Here is a 20,080-nt window from a genome sequence, read left to right on the forward strand (position 1 = left end):
ACCAACCCACCACCACCCCACCCCACCACCACCCCACCACCCCCCCTCACCACCACCCCACCCCACCACCACCCCACCCCCCACCACCACCCCACCACCACCCCCCCCTCACCACCACCCCACCCCCCCCCACCCCCCCCCCCCCACCACCACCCCACCCCCCTCACCCCCCCCACCACCCCTCACCCCCCCCCCCCCCCACCACCACCCCACCACCACCCCCACCACCACCCCACCACCACCCCCCCCTCACCACCACCCCACCACCACCACCACCACCCCCACCCCACCACCACCCCACCACACCACCACCCCACCCCACCACCACCCCACCACCACCCCACACCACCACCCCCCCTCACCACCACCCCACCCCCCCTCACCCCCCCCCCCCCTCACCACCACCACCACCCCCACCACCACCACCACCCCACCACCACCCCACCACCACCCCACCCCCACCACCACACCACCACCCCCCCTCACCACCACCCCACCACCACCCCACCACCACCCCACACCACCACCCCACCACCAACCCACCACCACCCCACCCCACCACCCCCCCCCCTCACCACCACCCCACCCCACCACCACCCCCACCACACCACCACCCCACCACCAACCCACCCCACCCCACCACCAACCCACCACCACCCCACCCCACCACCCCCCCCCCTCACCACCACCCCACCCCACCACCACCCCACCACACCACCACCCCACCACCACCCCACCCCACTACCACCCCACCCCACCACCACCCCACACCACCACCACCCCCCCTCACCACCACCCCACCACCACCACCCCACCCCCCCTCACCACCCCCCCCCCTCACCACCACCCCACCCCCACCCCCACCCCACCCCACCACCACCCCACCACCAACCCACCACCACCCCACCCCACCACCACCCCACCACCAACCCACCCCCACCCCACCACCACCCCACCACCAACCCACCACCACCCCACCCCACCACCACCCCACCACCCCCCCTCACCACCACCCCCCACCCCACCACCACCCCACCCCACCACCACCCCCCCCTCACCACCACCCCACCACCCCACCCCCCCGCACCCCCCCCCACCACCACCTCACCCCCCCCCCCCCACCACCACCCCACCACCACCCCACCACCACCCCCCCCTCACCACCACCCCACCACCACCACCACCACCCCACCCCACCACCACCCCACCCCACCACCACCCCACCCCACCACCACCCCACCACCACCCCACACCACCACCCCCCCTCACCACCACCCCACCCCCCCTCACCCCCCCCCCCCCCCCCCTCACCACCACCACCACCCCACCACCACCACCACCCCACCACCACCCCACCACCACCCCACCCCACCACCACACCACCACCCCCCCTCACCACCACCCCACCACCACCCCACCCCCCCTCACCACCACCCCCCCCTCACCACCACCCCCCCCTCACCACCACCCCACCACCACCCCACCACCACCCCACCACCACCCCACCACACCACCACCCCACACCACCACCACCCCCACCACCACCCCACCACCAACCCACCCCACCCCACCACCAACCCACCACCACCCCACCCCACCACCCCCCCCCTCACCACCACCCCACCCCACCACCACCCCACCACACCACCACCCCACCACCAACCCACCCCACCCCACCACCAACCCACCACCACCCCACCCCTTGAAAGAAATAAGACAAGATTTGGACCCATGGCTTTTGTGGGACATGATATATTTGGATATAATTCCAAGTATTTTCAAGACCATAAAAGCTGCTGTCAAGGTGGATATACAATAGAGTACAGATTGAAGAAGCAAAAACCGCATTGTATTGTCATGTTAACTACGTAAGTATCCAACGGTCCTTAAATGCACCGTGACCTGACATTTGCTTTTCATCTCCGCTCTTGTCAGCAGAATCACGACGACGACGACGACAACGAGGCGGATTGCAAACAGTGTTCCAGGCTTTGCTCCACGGCGGAAGCTCCTCTTCGACGTCTCGGCGCGCACGTCCAGAAGAAACCTTGCCAAAGGGGAACAGAAACTATCAAAAGAATGTCAACATTTGCACGGCGCTAGGTCACGTTCGACGGTGGCCGTCACGCGTCCCGAGCGCCGTGTGGTTTGACCTCAGCGCTGTAAAAAGGGGAAAACGCTCACCGGGCAGACGTCACGCCATCATCCTCAAACGTCGTTTTTGCCGGACGCCGGCGAAGGCGCCTTCTTCCTCCTCCGCCTCCTGGTGGTCCTCCCGGAGTCTTCCTCCTCATCGTCCTCCTCTTCCTCATCACGGGCGCACCCCGACGACAACTTGTGGTGCAACTCGGCCCGGGTGGGAACCGGAAGGCTGATCTCGCTGCTCAATGACTCGGGACCTTCAAAAAAAAAAAAGAGAAGAGGTTTATTGTGTTTAGTTTTAGGAACCAAATGTAATCCAAACCTACACATTGTTGGCTCTGGCACCCCCTGTGAAACTTGTAAGGTAGATCACTTTTTTGGGGGGCATTTTTGGTTGATTGCCGTTGCTGCTGCCAACTAGTGGACGGGAGTGGAAGTTTAGCCACATATTGTTTAGAATAGTGTAATCCAGGGGTGTCAGACTCGGGTTGGTTCGTGGGCCGCTTTAACGTCAACTTGATTTCACGTGAGCCGGACCATTTTAGATATAATATTTAATTTTTTTTATATTTATAAATGGATTAAAAGAACTGGATTAAAAGCCCTGAATATTCCGTTTCTTATAGATCTAAAACAATGTTTATTTTAGCCTTTTTTTATTTATTTTTAGATTTTACAAAATGATTTTTGAACTAAAAACACAGAAAAAAATGATTAAAAATGACAATTCTTGATTTAAAAGGGGGAAATTCAGGAAATATAATATATATCTATACTCCATTTCCCATTCACACGAGTTTTGACTGACCTGCGACAGGCGAGGCGGCACTGTTGTCTTCACCGCCAGAGTGCAGGAAGGCGTCGAGCGCCTCGTGGTCCGACATGTCCATCAGGTCCATCTGCTCCAGCAGGTCCACGTTGACCTCCATGGACGACATGCTGCCTGCGGGCCCTGCCGTCGTCAACACAGACAAATTCAGCGACACGGCTAAACTTTAACCTTAAATTTAGGCGGCATGCGTCACACGTTCGAAGTTCGTCACACCCCAAGCTACATAGCGCTACCTTGACTTACGAGTCCAATTCTTTCCAAGTTCTAGAGAAAGAAATTCTGGTTGGTTGGCGGGCCACATTTGTGTAGGGTCGATTGGTCGCCAGTCTTTTGGTCGCCCAGACCGCGACAACGGGCGACCAAAACAAGGTAAAACAACACCGTCTACGCATCAATAAAAGCCAACAATGGCCATGAGCAGTTTCACTGAGCCGACGTTTGAGTGTAGAAGAAAGAGTTTGTATGTACATGCGCTGTCCCTTTAAGAAGCGACGTCAGTCAGGGTCTTAACAAGTTCTCCAACAAAAAAACAATACAAGTCCGGGAAATTTGGAGCTTTTCTTTAGCCTAATAATTACTGGGGCATTAAATATAGTATAAATAGTCATTCGCAGTTTGTATTTAAGGAATTTGAGCAACGATTTCAATGGTAATTATCAATAACCTTCCGGGCCACCAAAAGACCGGCGACCAATCGACCGTGTACCGCCACATTCATGCCAATCTTACGTGAGCCGGACTAATAATAAAACTGACGACGCAGCATACTCGTAAGTCAAAGTAACACCGTAGTGACGGTGAAGAGGAGTGAAGCGGGAGCTGATTAACTGGTGCGGAGCAGCGGGACAAGACGTGATTGGCTACTGTACCTCGAGGAAGTGAGGAGGGCGGAGCAGGGCGGCGTGGGAGGGAGAGCACATCAAATTAGAAGAAGAAGAAGAAGACCAGGGAGGGAAGGGTTAAGGTTGATTCAATCACGAGGAACTACAGCGGGCAGACACCATCCTTCTCCTTTTCTGATTTACTGAGTGGTCGCCATTGACGGCGACAGACGTCCCAATCCATGAGGACTGTCACACAAAGTTCAAATGGATCGGACGTCCATCACTGTCAGTTTATGAGTTCAAAAAGTGGTTAAAAAGCAGTCGATACTATCTGATTTTAGTAGTAGACCATTTTCATGGAGTCCTACAAAAATGTGGTTAAGTGATTCAATGATATGGCGGGCCAAATTTGGTCCACCAGCCACCAGAAAATGATGGTGGTGGTTTGGATGTTTTTTTTTTCCCCGTGTCTAAAATTGGAGTTGCACCACCAGAGAAACGGGCCGAGTTTCACCTCTCCTCTCGACGATGTGGAGATAGCCCGCAGTGAGGTAGTGCTCCACGTCCTGCTGGAAGACGTCCTCCGTCGCCTTGTGCCGGTCCTTGGGCTTGGGACGCCCCCCGGCGGATTCGCCGTCCTCGCCGGTCGGTCGGAGCTCCGTCTCGGCTGTAAAACAAATAAATGTTTGGCACGTTTCGTAAGAAACAAATGTGTGATGGTATATTTCACTTTGTTTAACATTGTTCATGAATAGACGTGCTCTTGCAATGTAAATTCTTGCTGAGAGGTGGCGCTCAATTTGCGCCAATTTGCTGCATTAAGTTTTTGTTACGCCTCAACGTTTTTATTAGAATCGGAGGTCGGCTTCATTCGGGCGTTTGATCCGACAGTGGCTCTAGAAAAAAAAGAGGCCGCAGGCTAAATATGAGCAAAAGCTAAAAATAGAAGCTCCGGGAGCAGCGCGGGAAGTGGCTGAGCTGACGAAGATGAGGAAGAAGAACGTGCAGAGGGATTAGAAAAATAAATAGATAGGTGATATGGAGTGAATCTATATACACACACACACACATACATACATATATGCACATACATGCACATACATACATACATATATACACACACACACAAACAAAAAAACACATACACACATGAACATACATAAAAAAACGACATAGTATAGTAAGGCTTTTTTTCTTTAAAAAAACAACATAGTATAGTAAGGCTTTTTTTCCTAAAAAACGACATAGTATAGTCAGGCTTTTTTTCTTAAAAAAAACGACATAGTATAGTAAGGCTTTTTTTCCTAAAAAAACGACATAGTATAGTAAGGCTTTTTTCCTAAAAAACGACATAGTATAGTAAGGCTTTTTTTCCTAAAAAAAACGACATAGTATAGTAAGGCTTTTTTTCCTAAAAAACGACATAGTATAGTAAGGCTTTTTTCTTTAAAAAAAAAACGACATAGTATAGTAAGACTTTTTTTCCTTAAAAAACAACATAGTATAGTAAGGCTTTTTTTCCTAAAAAACGACATAGTATAGTAAGGCTTTTTTGTTAAAAAAACGACATAGTATAGTCAGGCTTTTTGTCTTAAAAAAAACGACATAGTATAGTAAGGCTTTTTTCCTAAAAACGACATAGTATAGTAAGGCTTTTTTTTCTTAAAAAACGACATAGTATAGTAAGGCTTTTTTCCTAAAAAACGACATAGTATAGTAAGGCTTTTTTTCCTAAAAATGACATAGTATAGTAAGGCTTTTTTTTTCTTAAAAAACGACATAGTATAGTAAGGCTTTTTTTCCTAAAAAAAAGGACAGAGTATAGTAAGGCTTTTTTTCCTAAAAAAACGACATAGTATAGTAAGGCTTTTTTCTTAAAAAAACGACATAGTATAGTAAGGCTTTTTTTCTTAAAAAAAACGACATAGTATAGTAAGGCTTTTTTCCTAAAAAGGACATAGTATAGTAAGGCTTTTTTTTCTTAAAAAACGACATAGTATAGTAAGGCTTTTTTTCCTAAAAAACGACATAGTATAGTAAGGCTTTTTTCTTAAAAAAACGACATAGTATAGTCAGGCTTTTTTTCTTAAAAAAAACGACATAGTATAGTAAGGCTTTTTTTCCTAAAAAAACGACATAGTATAGTAAGGCTTTTTTCCCTAAAAAACGACATAGTATAGTAAGGCTTTTTTTTCCTAAAAAAACGACATAGTATAGTAAGGCTTTTTTTCTTAAAAACACAACATAGTATAGTAAGGCTTTTTTTCCTAAAAAAACGACATAGTATAGTAAGGCTTTTTTTTAACTAAAAAACGACATAGTATAGTAAGGCTTTTTTCTTAAAAAAACGACATAGTATAGTAAGGCTTTTTTTCTTTAAAAAAACGACATAGTATAGTAAGGCTTTTTTCTTAAAAACGACATAGTATAGTAAGGCTTTTTTTTCTTAAAAAACGACATAGTATAGTAAGGCTTTTTTTCCTAACAAAAGGACAGAGTATAGTAAGGCTTTTTTTCCTAAAAAAACGACATAGTATAGTAAGGCTTTTTTTCCTAAAAAACGACATAGTATAGTAAGGCTTTTTTTCTTAAAAAAACAACATAGTATAGTGAGGCTTTTTTTCCTAAAAAAACGACATAGTATAGTAAGGCTTTTTTCTTAAAAAAACGACATAGTATAGTCAGGCTTTTTTTCTTAAAAAAAACGACATAGTATAGTAAGGCTTTTTTCCCTAAAAAACGACATAGTATAGTAAGGCTTTTTTTTCCTAAAAAACGACATAGTATAGTAAGGCTTTTTTTCTTAAAAACACAACATAGTATAGTAAGGCTTTTTTTCCTAAAAAAACGACATAGTATAGTAAGGCTTTTTTTTTACTAAAAAACGACATAGTATAGTAAGGCTTTTTTCTTAAAAAAACGACATAGTATAGTAAGGCTTTTTTTCTTTTAAAAAAACGACATAGTATAGTAAGGCTTTTTTCTTAAAAACGACATAGTATAGTAAGGCTTTTTTTTCTTAAAAAACGACATAGTATAGTAAGGCTTTTTTCCTAAAAACGACATAGTATAGTAAGGCTTTTTTTTCTTAAAAAACGACATAGTATAGTAAGGCTTTTTTTCCTAAAAAACGACATAGTATAGTAAGGCTTTTTTTCCTAAAAATGACATAGTATAGTAAGGCTTTTTTTTTCTTAAAAAACGACATAGTATAGTAAGGCTTTTTTTCCTAAAAAAAAGGACAGAGTATAGTAAGGCTTTTTTTCCTAAAAAAACGACATAGTATAGTAAGGCTTTTTTCTTAAAAAAACGACATAGTATAGTAAGGCTTTTTTTCTTAAAAAAAACGACATAGTATAGTAAGGCTTTTTTCCTAAAAAGGACATAGTATAGTAAGGCTTTTTTTTCTTAAAAAACGACATAGTATAGTAAGGCTTTTTTTCCTAAAAAACGACATAGTATAGTAAGGCTTTTTTCTTAAAAAAACGACATAGTATAGTCAGGCTTTTTTTCTTAAAAAAAACGACATAGTATAGTAAGGCTTTTTTTCCTAAAAAAACGACATAGTATAGTAAGGCTTTTTTCCCTAAAAAACGACATAGTATAGTAAGGCTTTTTTTTCCTAAAAAACGACATAGTATAGTAAGGCTTTTTTTCTTAAAAACACAACATAGTATAGTAAGGCTTTTTTTCCTAAAAAAACGACATAGTATAGTAAGGCTTTTTTTTAACTAAAAAACGACATAGTATAGTAAGGCTTTTTTCTTAAAAAAACGACATAGTATAGTAAGGCTTTTTTTCTTTAAAAAAACGACATAGTATAGTAAGGCTTTTTTCTTAAAAACGACATAGTATAGTAAGGCTTTTTTTTCTTAAAAAACGACATAGTATAGTAAGGCTTTTTTTCCTAACAAAAGGACAGAGTATAGTAAGGCTTTTTTTCCTAAAAAAACGACATAGTATAGTAAGGCTTTTTTTCCTAAAAAACGACATAGTATAGTAAGGCTTTTTTTCTTAAAAAAACAACATAGTATAGTGAGGCTTTTTTTCCTAAAAAAACGACATAGTATAGTAAGGCTTTTTTCTTAAAAAAACGACATAGTATAGTCAGGCTTTTTTTCTTAAAAAAAACGACATAGTATAGTAAGGCTTTTTTCCCTAAAAAACGACATAGTATAGTAAGGCTTTTTTTTCCTAAAAAACGACATAGTATAGTAAGGCTTTTTTTCTTAAAAACACAACATAGTATAGTAAGGCTTTTTTTCCTAAAAAAACGACATAGTATAGTAAGGCTTTTTTTTTACTAAAAAACGACATAGTATAGTAAGGCTTTTTTCTTAAAAAAACGACATAGTATAGTAAGGCTTTTTTTCTTTTAAAAAAACGACATAGTATAGTAAGGCTTTTTTCTTAAAAACGACATAGTATAGTAAGGCTTTTTTTTCTTAAAAAACGACATAGTATAGTAAGGCTTTTTTCCTAAAAACGACATAGTATAGTAAGGCTTTTTTTTCTTAAAAAACGACATAGTATAGTAAGGCTTTTTTTCCTAAAAAACGACATAGTATAGTAAGGCTTTTTTTCCTAAAAATGACATAGTATAGTAAGGCTTTTTTTTTCTTAAAAAACGACATAGTATAGTAAGGCTTTTTTTCCTAAAAAAAAGGACAGAGTATAGTAAGGCTTTTTTTCCTAAAAAAACGACATAGTATAGTAAGGCTTTTTTCTTAAAAAAACGACATAGTATAGTAAGGCTTTTTTTCTTTAAAAAAACGACATAGTATAGTAAGGCTTTTTTCCTAAAAAGGACATAGTATAGTAAGGCTTTTTTTTCTTAAAAAACGACATAGTATAGTAAGGCTTTTTTTCCTAAAAAACGACATAGTATAGTAAGGCTTTTTTCTTAAAAAAACGACATAGTATAGTCAGGCTTTTTTTCTTAAAAAAAACGACATAGTATAGTAAGGCTTTTTTTCCTAAAAAAACGACATAGTATAGTAAGGCTTTTTTCCCTAAAAAACGACATAGTATAGTAAGGCTTTTTTTTCCTAAAAAACGACATAGTATAGTAAGGCTTTTTTTCTTAAAAACACAACATAGTATAGTAAGGCTTTTTTTCCTAAAAAAACGACATAGTATAGTAAGGCTTTTTTTTACTAAAAAACGACATAGTATAGTAAGGCTTTTTTCTTAAAAAAACGACATAGTATAGTAAGGCTTTTTTTCTTTAAAAAAAACGACATAGTATAGTAAGGCTTTTTTCTTAAAAACGACATAGTATAGTAAGGCTTTTTTTTCTTAAAAAACGACATAGTATAGTAAGGCTTTTTTTCCTAACAAAAGGACAGAGTATAGTAAGGCTTTTTTTCCTAAAAAAACGACATAGTATAGTAAGGCTTTTTTTCCTAAAAAACGACATAGTATAGTAAGGCTTTTTTTCTTAAAAAAACAACATAGTATAGTGAGGCTTTTTTTCCTAAAAAAACGACATAGTATAGTAAGGCTTTTTTTCCTAAAAAACGACATAGTATAGTAAGGCTTTTTTCTTAAAAAAACGACATAGTATAGTCAGGCTTTTTTTCTTAAAAAAACGACATAGTATAGTAAGGCTTTTTTTCCTAAAAAAATGACATAGTATAGTAAGGCTTTTTCCCTAAAAAACGACATAGTATAGTAAGGCTTTTTTTCCTAAAAAAAACGACATAGTATAGTAAGGCTTTTTTTCCTAAAAAACGACATAGTATAGTAAGGCTTTTTTCTTTAAAAAAAAACGACATAGTATAGTAAGACTTTTTTTCCTTAAAAAACAACATAGTATAGTAAGGCTTTTTTTCCTAAAAAACGACATAGTATAGTAAGGCTTTTTTGTTAAAAAAACGACATAGTATAGTCAGGCTTTTTGTCTTAAAAAAAACGACATAGTATAGTAAGGCTTTTTTGCTAAAAACGACATAGTATAGTAAGGCTTTTTTTTCTTAAAAAACGACATAGTATAGTAAGGCTTTTTTTCCTAAAAAACGACATAGTATAGTAAGGCTTTTTTTCCTAAAAATGACATAGTATAGTAAGGCTTTTTTTTTCTTAAAAAACGACATAGTATAGTAAGGCTTTTTTTCCTAAAAAAAGGACAGAGTATAGTAAGGCTTTTTTTCCTAAAAAAACGACATAGTATAGTAAGGCTTTTTTCTTAAAAAAACGACATAGTATAGTAAGGCTTTTTTTCTTTAAAAAAACGACATAGTATAGTAAGGCTTTTTTCCTAAAAAGGACATAGTATAGTAAGGCTTTTTTTTCTTAAAAAACGACATAGTATAGTAAGGCTTTTTTTCCTAAAAAACGACATAGTATAGTAAGGCTTTTTTCTTAAAAAAACGACATAGTATAGTCAGGCTTTTTTTCTTTAAAAAAACGACATAGTATAGTAAGGCTTTTTTTAACTAAAAAACGACATAGTATAGTAAGGCTTTTTTCTTAAAAAAACGACATAGTATAGTCAGGCTTTTTTTCTTAAAAAACGACATAGTATAGTAAGGCTTTTTTTCTTTAAAAAAACGACATAGTATAGTAAGGCTTTTTTCCTAAAAACGACATAGTATAGTAAGGCTTTTTTTTCTTAAAAAACGACATAGTATAGTAAGGCTTTTTTTCCTAAAAAAAGGACAGAGTATAGTAAGGCTTTTTTTCCTAAAAAAAACGACATAGTATAGTAAGGCTTTTTTTTCCTAAAAAACGACATAGTATAGTAAGGCTTTTTTTCTTAAAAAAACAACATAGTATAGTAAGGCTTTTTTTCCTAAAAAAACGACATAGTATAGTAAGGCTTTTTTCTTAAAAAAACGACATAGTATAGTCAGGCTTTTTTTCTTAAAAAAACGACATAGTATAGTAAGGCTTTTTTTCCTAAAAAACGACATAGTATAGTAAGGCTTTTTTCCTAAAAAAACGACATAGTATAGTAAGGCTTTTTTTCTTCCTAAAAAACGACATAGTATAGTAAGGCTTTTTTTCTTCCTAAAAAACGACATAGTATAGTAAGGCTTTTTTTCCCAAAAAACGACATAGTATAGTAAGGCTTTTTTTTCTTAAAAACACAACATAGTATAGTAAGGCTTTTTTTCCTAAAAAAACGACATAGTATAGTAAGGCTTTTTTTTACTAAAAAACGACATAGTATAGTAAGGCTTTTTTCTTAAAAAAACGACATAGTATAGTCAGGCTTTTTTTCCTAAAAAACGACATAGTATAGTAAGGCTTTTTTTCCTAAAAAAACGACATAGTATAGTAAGGCTTTTTTTCCTAAAAAACGACATAGTATAGTCAGGCTTTTTTTCTTAAAAAAAACGACATAGTATAGTAAGGCTTTTTTTCCTAAAAATGACATAGTATAGTAAGGCTTTTTTTTTCTTAAAAAACGACATAGTATAGTAAGGCTTTTTTTCCTAAAAAAAGGACAGAGTATAGTAAGGCTTTTTTTCCTAAAAAAACGACATAGTATAGTAAGGCTTTTTTCTTAAAAAAACGACATAGTATAGTAAGGCTTTTTTTCTTTAAAAAAACGACATAGTATAGTAAGGCTTTTTTTCTTTAAAAAAACGACATAGTATAGTAAGGCTTTTTTTTCTTAAAAAACGACATAGTATAGTAAGGCTTTTTTTCCTAAAAAACGACATAGTATAGTAAGGCTTTTTTCTTAAAAAAACGACATAGTATAGTCAGGCTTTTTTTCTTAAAAAAAATGACATAGTATAGTAAGGCTTTTTTTCTTAAAAAAACGACATAGTATAGTAAGGCTTTTTTCCCTAAAAAACGACATAGTATAGTAAGGCTTTTTTTTCCTAAAAAACGACATAGTATAGTAAGGCTTTTTTTCTTAAAAACACAACATAGTATAGTAAGGCTTTTTTTCCTAAAAAAACGACATAGTATTGTAAGGCTTTTTTTTACTAAAAAACGACATAGTATAGTAAGGCTTTTTTCTTAAAAAAATGACATAGTATAGTCAGGCTTTTTTTCTTAAAAAAACGACATAGTATAGTAAGGCTTTTTTTCCTAAAAAACGACATAGTATAGTAAGGCTTTTTTTTCCTAAAAAACGACATAGTATAGTAAGGCTTTTTTTCTTAAAAAAACAACATAGTATAGTAAGGCTTTTTTTCCTAAAAAAACGACATAGTATAGTAAGGCTTTTTTCTTAAAAAAACGACATAGTATAGTCAGGCTTTTTTTCTTAAAAAAACGACATAGTATAGTAAGGCTTTTTTTCCTAAAAAACGACATAGTATAGTAAGGCTTTTTTCCTAAAAAAACGACATAGTATAGTAAGGCTTTTTTTCTTCCTAAAAAACGACATAGTATAGTAAGGCTTTTTTTCTTCCTAAAAAACGACATAGTATAGTAAGGCTTTTTTTCCCAAAAAACGACATAGTATAGTAAGGCTTTTTTTCTTAAAAACACAACATAGTATAGTAAGGCTTTTTTTCCTAAAAAAACGACATAGTATAGTAAGGCTTTTTTTTACTAAAAAACGACATAGTATAGTAAGGCTTTTTTCTTAAAAAAACGACATAGTATAGTCAGGCTTTTTTTCCTAAAAAACGACATAGTATAGTAAGGCTTTTTTTCCTAAAAAAACGACATAGTATAGTAAGGCTTTTTTTCCTAAAAAACGACATAGTATAGTCAGGCTTTTTTTCTTAAAAAAAACGACATAGTATAGTAAGGCTTTTTTTCCTAAAAATGACATAGTATAGTAAGGCTTTTTTTTTCTTAAAAAACGACATAGTATAGTAAGGCTTTTTTTCCTAAAAAAAGGACAGAGTATAGTAAGGCTTTTTTTCCTAAAAAAACGACATAGTATAGTAAGGCTTTTTTCTTAAAAAAACGACATAGTATAGTAAGGCTTTTTTTCTTTAAAAAAACGACATAGTATAGTAAGGCTTTTTTTCTTTAAAAAAACGACATAGTATAGTAAGGCTTTTTTTTCTTAAAAAACGACATAGTATAGTAAGGCTTTTTTTCCTAAAAAACGACATAGTATAGTAAGGCTTTTTTCTTAAAAAAACGACATAGTATAGTCAGGCTTTTTTTCTTAAAAAAAATGACATAGTATAGTAAGGCTTTTTTTCTTAAAAAAACGACATAGTATAGTAAGGCTTTTTTCCCTAAAAAACGACATAGTATAGTAAGGCTTTTTTTTCCTAAAAAACGACATAGTATAGTAAGGCTTTTTTTCTTAAAAACACAACATAGTATAGTAAGGCTTTTTTTCCTAAAAAAACGACATAGTATTGTAAGGCTTTTTTTTACTAAAAAACGACATAGTATAGTAAGGCTTTTTTCTTAAAAAAATGACATAGTATAGTCAGGCTTTTTTTCTTAAAAAAACGACATAGTATAGTAAGGCTTTTTTTCCTAAAAAACGACATAGTATAGTAAGGCTTTTTTTTCCTAAAAAACGACATAGTATAGTAAGGCTTTTTTTCTTAAAAAAACAACATAGTATAGTAAGGCTTTTTTTCCTAAAAAAACGACATAGTATAGTAAGGCTTTTTTCTTAAAAAAACGACATAGTATAGTCAGGCTTTTTTTCTTAAAAAAACGACATAGTATAGTAAGGCTTTTTTTCCTAAAAAACGACATAGTATAGTAAGGCTTTTTTCCTAAAAAAACGACATAGTATAGTAAGGCTTTTTTTCTTCCTAAAAAACGACATAGTATAGTAAGGCTTTTTTTCTTCCTAAAAAACGACATAGTATAGTAAGGCTTTTTTTCCCAAAAAACGACATAGTATAGTAAGGCTTTTTTTCTTAAAAACACAACATAGTATAGTAAGGCTTTTTTTCCTAAAAAAACGACATAGTATAGTAAGGCTTTTTTTTACTAAAAAACGACATAGTATAGTAAGGCTTTTTTCTTAAAAAAACGACATAGTATAGTCAGGCTTTTTTTCCTAAAAAACGACATAGTATAGTAAGGCTTTTTTTCCTAAAAAAACGACATAGTATAGTAAGGCTTTTTTTCCTAAAAAACGACATAGTATAGTCAGGCTTTTTTTCTTAAAAAAAACGACATAGTATAGTAAGGCTTTTTTTCCTAAAAATGACATAGTATAGTAAGGCTTTTTTTTTCTTAAAAAACGACATAGTATAGTAAGGCTTTTTTTCCTAAAAAAAGGACAGAGTATAGTAAGGCTTTTTTTCCTAAAAAAACGACATAGTATAGTAAGGCTTTTTTCTTAAAAAAACGACATAGTATAGTAAGGCTTTTTTTCTTTAAAAAAACGACATAGTATAGTAAGGCTTTTTTTCTTTAAAAAAACGACATAGTATAGTAAGGCTTTTTTTTCTTAAAAAACGACATAGTATAGTAAGGCTTTTTTTCCTAAAAAACGACATAGTATAGTAAGGCTTTTTTCTTAAAAAAACGACATAGTATAGTCAGGCTTTTTTTCTTAAAAAAAATGACATAGTATAGTAAGGCTTTTTTTCTTAAAAAAACGACATAGTATAGTAAGGCTTTTTTCCCTAAAAAACGACATAGTATAGTAAGGCTTTTTTTTCCTAAAAAACGACATAGTATAGTAAGGCTTTTTTTCTTAAAAACACAACATAGTATAGTAAGGCTTTTTTTCCTAAAAAAACGACATAGTATTGTAAGGCTTTTTTTTACTAAAAAACGACATAGTATAGTAAGGCTTTTTTCTTAAAAAAATGACATAGTATAGTCAGGCTTTTTTTCTTAAAAAAACGACATAGTATAGTAAGGCTTTTTTTCCTAAAAAACGACATAGTATAGTAAGGCTTTTTTTCCTAAAAAAACGACATAGTATAGTAAGGCTTTTTTTCCTAAAAAAACGACATAGTATAGTAAGGCTTTTTTCCCTAAAAAACGACATAGTATAGTAAGGCTTTTTTCTTTAAAAAACAACATAGTATAGTAAGGCTTTTTTTCTTTAAAAAGCGACATAGTTTAGTAAGGCTTTTTTTCTTAAAAAGCAACATAGTATAGTAAGGCTTTTTTTCCTAAAAATGACATAGTATAGTTAGGCTTTTTTTTCTTAAAAAACGACATAGTATAGTAAGGCTTTTTTTCTTAAAAAACGACATAGTATAGTAAGGCTTTTTTTCTTTAAAAAAAAAAACGACATAGTATAGTAAGGCTTTTTTTCCTAAAAAACGACATAGTATAGTAAGGCTTTTTTTCCTAAAAAACGACATAGTATAGTAAGGCTTTTTTTCCTAAAAAAAACGACATAGTATAGTAAGGCTTTTTTCCCTAAAAAACGACATAGTATAGTAAGGCTTTTTTCTTTAAAAAACAACATAGTATAGTAAGGCTTTTTTTCTTTAAAAAGCGACATAGTTTAGTAAGGCTTTTTTTCTTAAAAAGCAACATAGTATAGTAAGGCTTTTTTTCCTAAAAATGACATAGTATAGTTAGGCTTTTTTTTCTTAAAAAACGACATAGTATAGTAAGGCTTTTTTTCTTAAAAAACGACATAGTATAGTAAGGCTTTTTTTCTTTAAAAAACGACATAGTATAGTAAGGCTTTTTTTCCTAAAAAACGACATAGTATCGTAAGGTTGACACACATACATGCATACATACATACATACATACATACATACATACATACATACATACATACATACATACATACATACATACATACATACACACACACACACATACATATATAAGGATTAAAGGGCTATTGTATGTATTAACTTTTTCAGTACCTTTGAGACATTTGACCGTGTGGCGTCTAATCATCCTCTCCTGTGAATTGCAACGTGTTTATCACTAGCAGACAAAAGGCAGTCTTTTTTTGTAGCATCCTTGAAAAAGCCATGAGCGCGGCGGGACTCCCGTGGCCAATTCGTCTTCCGCGCCTAGCAAAGAACTGATGAGCGCCAGCGTCCCCGCGCGCAGGATTTTCGGCTTGGATTCAACAGGAATACTCTATCATTTGTCCCTCCCAGTCTAAATGGATTGGCAGCCATTTAACAAAGCGCCACGCACACAAAAAAACACAACTGGATGAATTAGCGAACTGCAAATATTCGGGTGAGTGAATCATTGCTGCCAAGATGCGTTCAGTGACCCCGCTTCTAACAACAGGCACCCTGGGGGGCGATATCGACTCTTACGTAAGGAAGCTTACGGAAAGTAACGTACACACAAACGCCGCAATGGAGTTGTCAGAGGCGAGGTGACGCCATGGTAGCGGAACGACACCTCGTTTGGGAAATCATCTGACGCCGAAAAAAACTCAGATGGGATGTGTGAAAAGAAAAAAAATGCTGTCATTTAAGGGCCGAGAAGAAGACTCCATTTTTAGCTATCTGTCACAAATAGAAGTCGGTTCTTGCTTATTAGCATTGACTGCCATCGATGGTGCTCGACGTCCAATCCATTTGAACTGGGAGGAATGGCATCAAGTCAACAAAAGTCTGCTAGTGATAAACATATTGGCGTCAGGGTGCAACTTGGCTACAGGAAATATAATTTCCATTGCCATTGACAAGGCTCGACATCCAATCCATTGCTATTTCTCTTTTTCCTCACTGAGAAGTCAACTAATAGCACAAAAACCTTTGTTTAGCGACTGGCGCCCGATCACATCATTGCAACTCAAGCCTGGTGAGATCGCGCAAGGCATTCTGGGTAAATAAATAACATGACGGCAGCAGGGGGGGGAGGGGGTTGAAAGCCTGGAGGAGAAGGGAGGAAGGAGGGAGGGAGGGAGGGATGATGGGAATAATGGAAGCAATAAAAGGGCCGGTCCATCAAGCCAGCACCCCCCTCCCACCTCTGGTATCATCTTGTGTCGTGTGTGTGTGTGTGTGTGTGTGTGTGTGGATGAGAAAGATGAGTCAAAATGAGTCACATCATGTTATCAATCACCCACTTTTTAGCACACAACTTTGTGTGTGTGTTGCTGAAGCCCTACTACAAAGTGGCAGTTTCCTCCCACACACACACACACACACACACACACACACACACACACACACACACACACACACACACACACACACACACACACACACACACACTCCATAGTTGTTACACTTGAGAGCAAAAACAAATTATGGCGCTCATCATCACACAACCCACAATTGCTGTCACTGGGCACGCTCCTTTTTGTTAATTTGTTTTCATTCCTAACTGGGGAGAGTAGTCAGTAGTGCTACTTCTACGAGGTGGTATATAGATTTGGAATGGTGAGCATGTCAAAATAAATAAAAATAAATAAATGTCAATTTACAGGTAGAAAATCAACCTGGCACTCAAATTTGGCAGTTTTTTTTTTTTACAATTTTCTGCTTATTTCATCCAAAATAAAGGAACGGCTACTTTTTTCAGCAATTCTGGTTGTGACATCACACTCAAAACGGATCCCTTATATCTTCCTAATTCATTGACTGCCAGTCAAAAGGGGCTGTAGGCAGGGTATATTTCTGTTAGGATTTGCTTTAATTTAATTAGATTTTATTAACCACTGGTATTTATATTTTTGTACAATAAAAATATATATAAAATAATAAAGATAACTAGTATTGTAGTTGTTTTGAAATAACCGAAAAAAAAATCTGTTATGATTTGCTTTAATTTAATTAGATTTTATTAACCACTGGTATTTATATTTTTGTACAATAAAAATATATATAAAATAATAAAGATGACAACGACTATTATTGTAGTTGTTTTGAAATAACCCCAAAAATTCTGTTATGATTTGCTTTAATTTAATTAGATTTTATTAATCACAGGTATTTATATTTTTATACAATAAAAATATATATAAAATAAAAAAGATAATAACTACTAGTATTGAAGTTGTTTTGAAATAACCCAGAAAATAGTCACTCACTCTTTAAAGGGTTAATAAGTGTCAACTTTTGAATAGAAAAATCGACCCAAGGCGCTCAAATTCATCTTTTTTGATCTCGCAAATATCGTATGACGCCCCAAAGAATCAATTTTCTGATTTCCTGTCTGGCGGTAGATTCTACTTCCTGCAGTGTGGTTATCAACACGTTATTATTATTATTATTGTCCAAGTGTCAAACTCATTCACTTACAAAGTGTTTTGACTTATACGCGATCTCTACATGCGGCAGAAAAATGTAAGTTTGCTTACAAGAGTTGGTGTGGCTCCCCTCGGCGGCTCCGCCGCCAGGCGACGTAGACATCCTGGATGTGTCCGTCGTTTCCCCCCCGGAGACGAGACGCGACTTGGCGACCCCGAGAGGAAGACGTTACAGCAGCCCGCCGCGCATCCTCCCGCTGGTTCCCTCGTCAGCAAGCGGCATTTTCCAGCTTTTTTACGCCCGGGAGAGGAGACGGCTACGTCTGCGTCCGGGCGTACGACGACGAGGGAAGCAAAGAGAGGATGGGAAGCGAGATGGGAGGGTGGGAGAGAGCGAGGGAGGGAAGGAGGGAGGGAGGGAGGAAGGAGGCGTTTACGCGGAAGCCAGGATGAAAACGTGTGACAAGTGAACGCCTCGCGGTAGCCGAGTAGGTGAAAAGGTGATGGCGGGATGGAAATGTGACGAGTTGGGGAGGCATGGGGGAAAGAAAGACTACTGTGGAATAATTGCGCTCACTAAAACGAGGCTGAAAAGGAGCGTGACGTGTCCTTAACCCTTTCAGGGACAGTCGGCAGATATACAAAAGTTGACAGCTTTATAGAGCGAGACACTATTTTTGGTCCTCTAATTTTGAAGATCAATCATTATGGCAATTTTCAATTTTTTTGATGTTTCCAGAGGACAGCTATTCAAAAGATGATATCTTTAACCCGTTGTAGAGCAAGAAACTATATTTTGTCTTTTCAAACTATTTCAATATTTGTCATTATTATTCTTTTTTTTAATTTAAATTTTGGATCATTATTGTATTTTATTTATTGTATTAAATATTGTAAAATATGACAGCTGTTTGGAATTGGACCATTTATCATCTTTTATGAAATGTCGAATGAAATAGATTTTTGGACATGTACCACTATTGCACTTCTTTTTTTTTACTTAGTAAAGGTGAGGATTATTTATTTATTTATTTGTGTCATAAAATTTTAGACTAGATTTTATGTTGTGGACTGCTTTTATTCCACACAAAGTATTTTCAATTGTGCAAGTCAATACTATTAATGATCTTTTATGAAATTTAGCAAAATTTTAAACATGTTTGGAGTACGAGTTTTTTTTTCTCGTATTATAAACTGGTATAAGTGAAAGTTCTATATGGTTCATGACATAATTTTACATTTTATGTATAGAATGTGTGAACTTAGACCAGTTTTACCTGCACCAATTGCTAATTTAACAATAATGTTAATGATCTTTTATTAATTCTTGCTAAATTTCAGAGACATTTGGACTTGGACCACTAGTGCACGGAACATTTTTTTCCTGAGTTTAAATAAATAGTATAAATTTTCATGAAATATGACTATATTACATGAATGTGCAGACTTTTGAACTCACCTTATTAAGAGGCGTTTTCCTCCATTTTGTGTCTTCTTTTGCGCATCCCCCACCAAAACGCAGAAGGCGGTTCAGCCAAGCTGTCAGAATGGAGAAATGCACAAAAAATAAATAAATAAATGAATTTAGTTGCCTAGGAAACGGATGGTGCGCGTGAGGGTTTTATGTAATATTTGCGTGGAGGAAAAGTCTCGCGGCCATGCGTGAACTTTTCAACTGCTTTTTTTTCCAGACGTTAGCGATCGAGGAGACGACAATTTGTCTTTAGCCCTCGTGACTTTGTTCTCGAATACAAAAATGCCCAAATAAAGTCTTTGGATGACATTGACGGCAATAAACGTCCAATCCAGTTGGACTGGGTGAAAAAAGCGTTCCACCATAACAGTTATTTTCCTTCTAAATGCATTGCGCGTGTATTGCTGTTAATGAGTTAACTATTAGAAATACGCTTAAAAAGTCACCGGTATTGGTTTGTTTTTTTTTGCGTTGTGAGGATCCGTCTGGTTGAGCACGTTAACCCAAAAATGTTGCCTGGCAACACGGCAGGCCGTGACCGCGTCAAAGATCCGACATGGCTGTCAGCGATAAACAATACACTTGATTACAGTTTGCTTCTTTTTCTTCGATTGTCACTTTTGACAAGTCGTTATCTACAGTCACAGTTGATGATTTACGCCAAGGGTGTCAAACTCGGGTTGGTTCGCGGGCCACATTAACGTCAACTTGATTTCACGCGGGCCGGACCATTTTAGATATAATATTTAGATTTTTTTTTCTATAAATGGATT

General features: G+C 37.1%; 1 protein-coding gene across 2 annotated transcripts; it reads right to left on the reverse strand.

Annotated features, from left to right (window-relative positions):
- Positions 1–1,734: 1,734 nt before the first annotated feature.
- On the reverse strand, positions 1,735–18,214 carry dtnbp1b (dystrobrevin binding protein 1b). 2 transcript variants are annotated; one of them, XM_077591407.1, is made up of 5 exons: positions 17,945–18,214; positions 4,313–4,465; positions 2,951–3,085; positions 2,185–2,399; positions 1,735–2,047 (listed from the first exon to the last, which is right to left on the reverse strand). In XM_077591407.1, exons 1-4 carry the CDS (start codon positions 17,994–17,996, stop codon positions 2,209–2,211), a joined length of 531 nt encoding a protein of 176 aa, XP_077447533.1. In that variant the 5' UTR covers positions 17,997–18,214; the 3' UTR covers positions 1,735–2,047; positions 2,185–2,208. The 2 variants fall into 2 exon arrangements, with proteins under 2 accessions (XP_077447533.1, XP_077447532.1); XM_077591406.1 differs by having other exon boundaries at positions 2,951–3,094.
- Between the last annotated feature and the right edge of the window lie 1,866 nt (positions 18,215–20,080).

The sequence above is a fragment of the Stigmatopora argus genome, chromosome 21 (assembly GCF_051989625.1).
Source record: "Stigmatopora argus isolate UIUO_Sarg chromosome 21, RoL_Sarg_1.0, whole genome shotgun sequence".
In the NCBI taxonomy this organism is placed as follows: domain Eukaryota; kingdom Metazoa; phylum Chordata; class Actinopteri; order Syngnathiformes; family Syngnathidae; genus Stigmatopora; species Stigmatopora argus.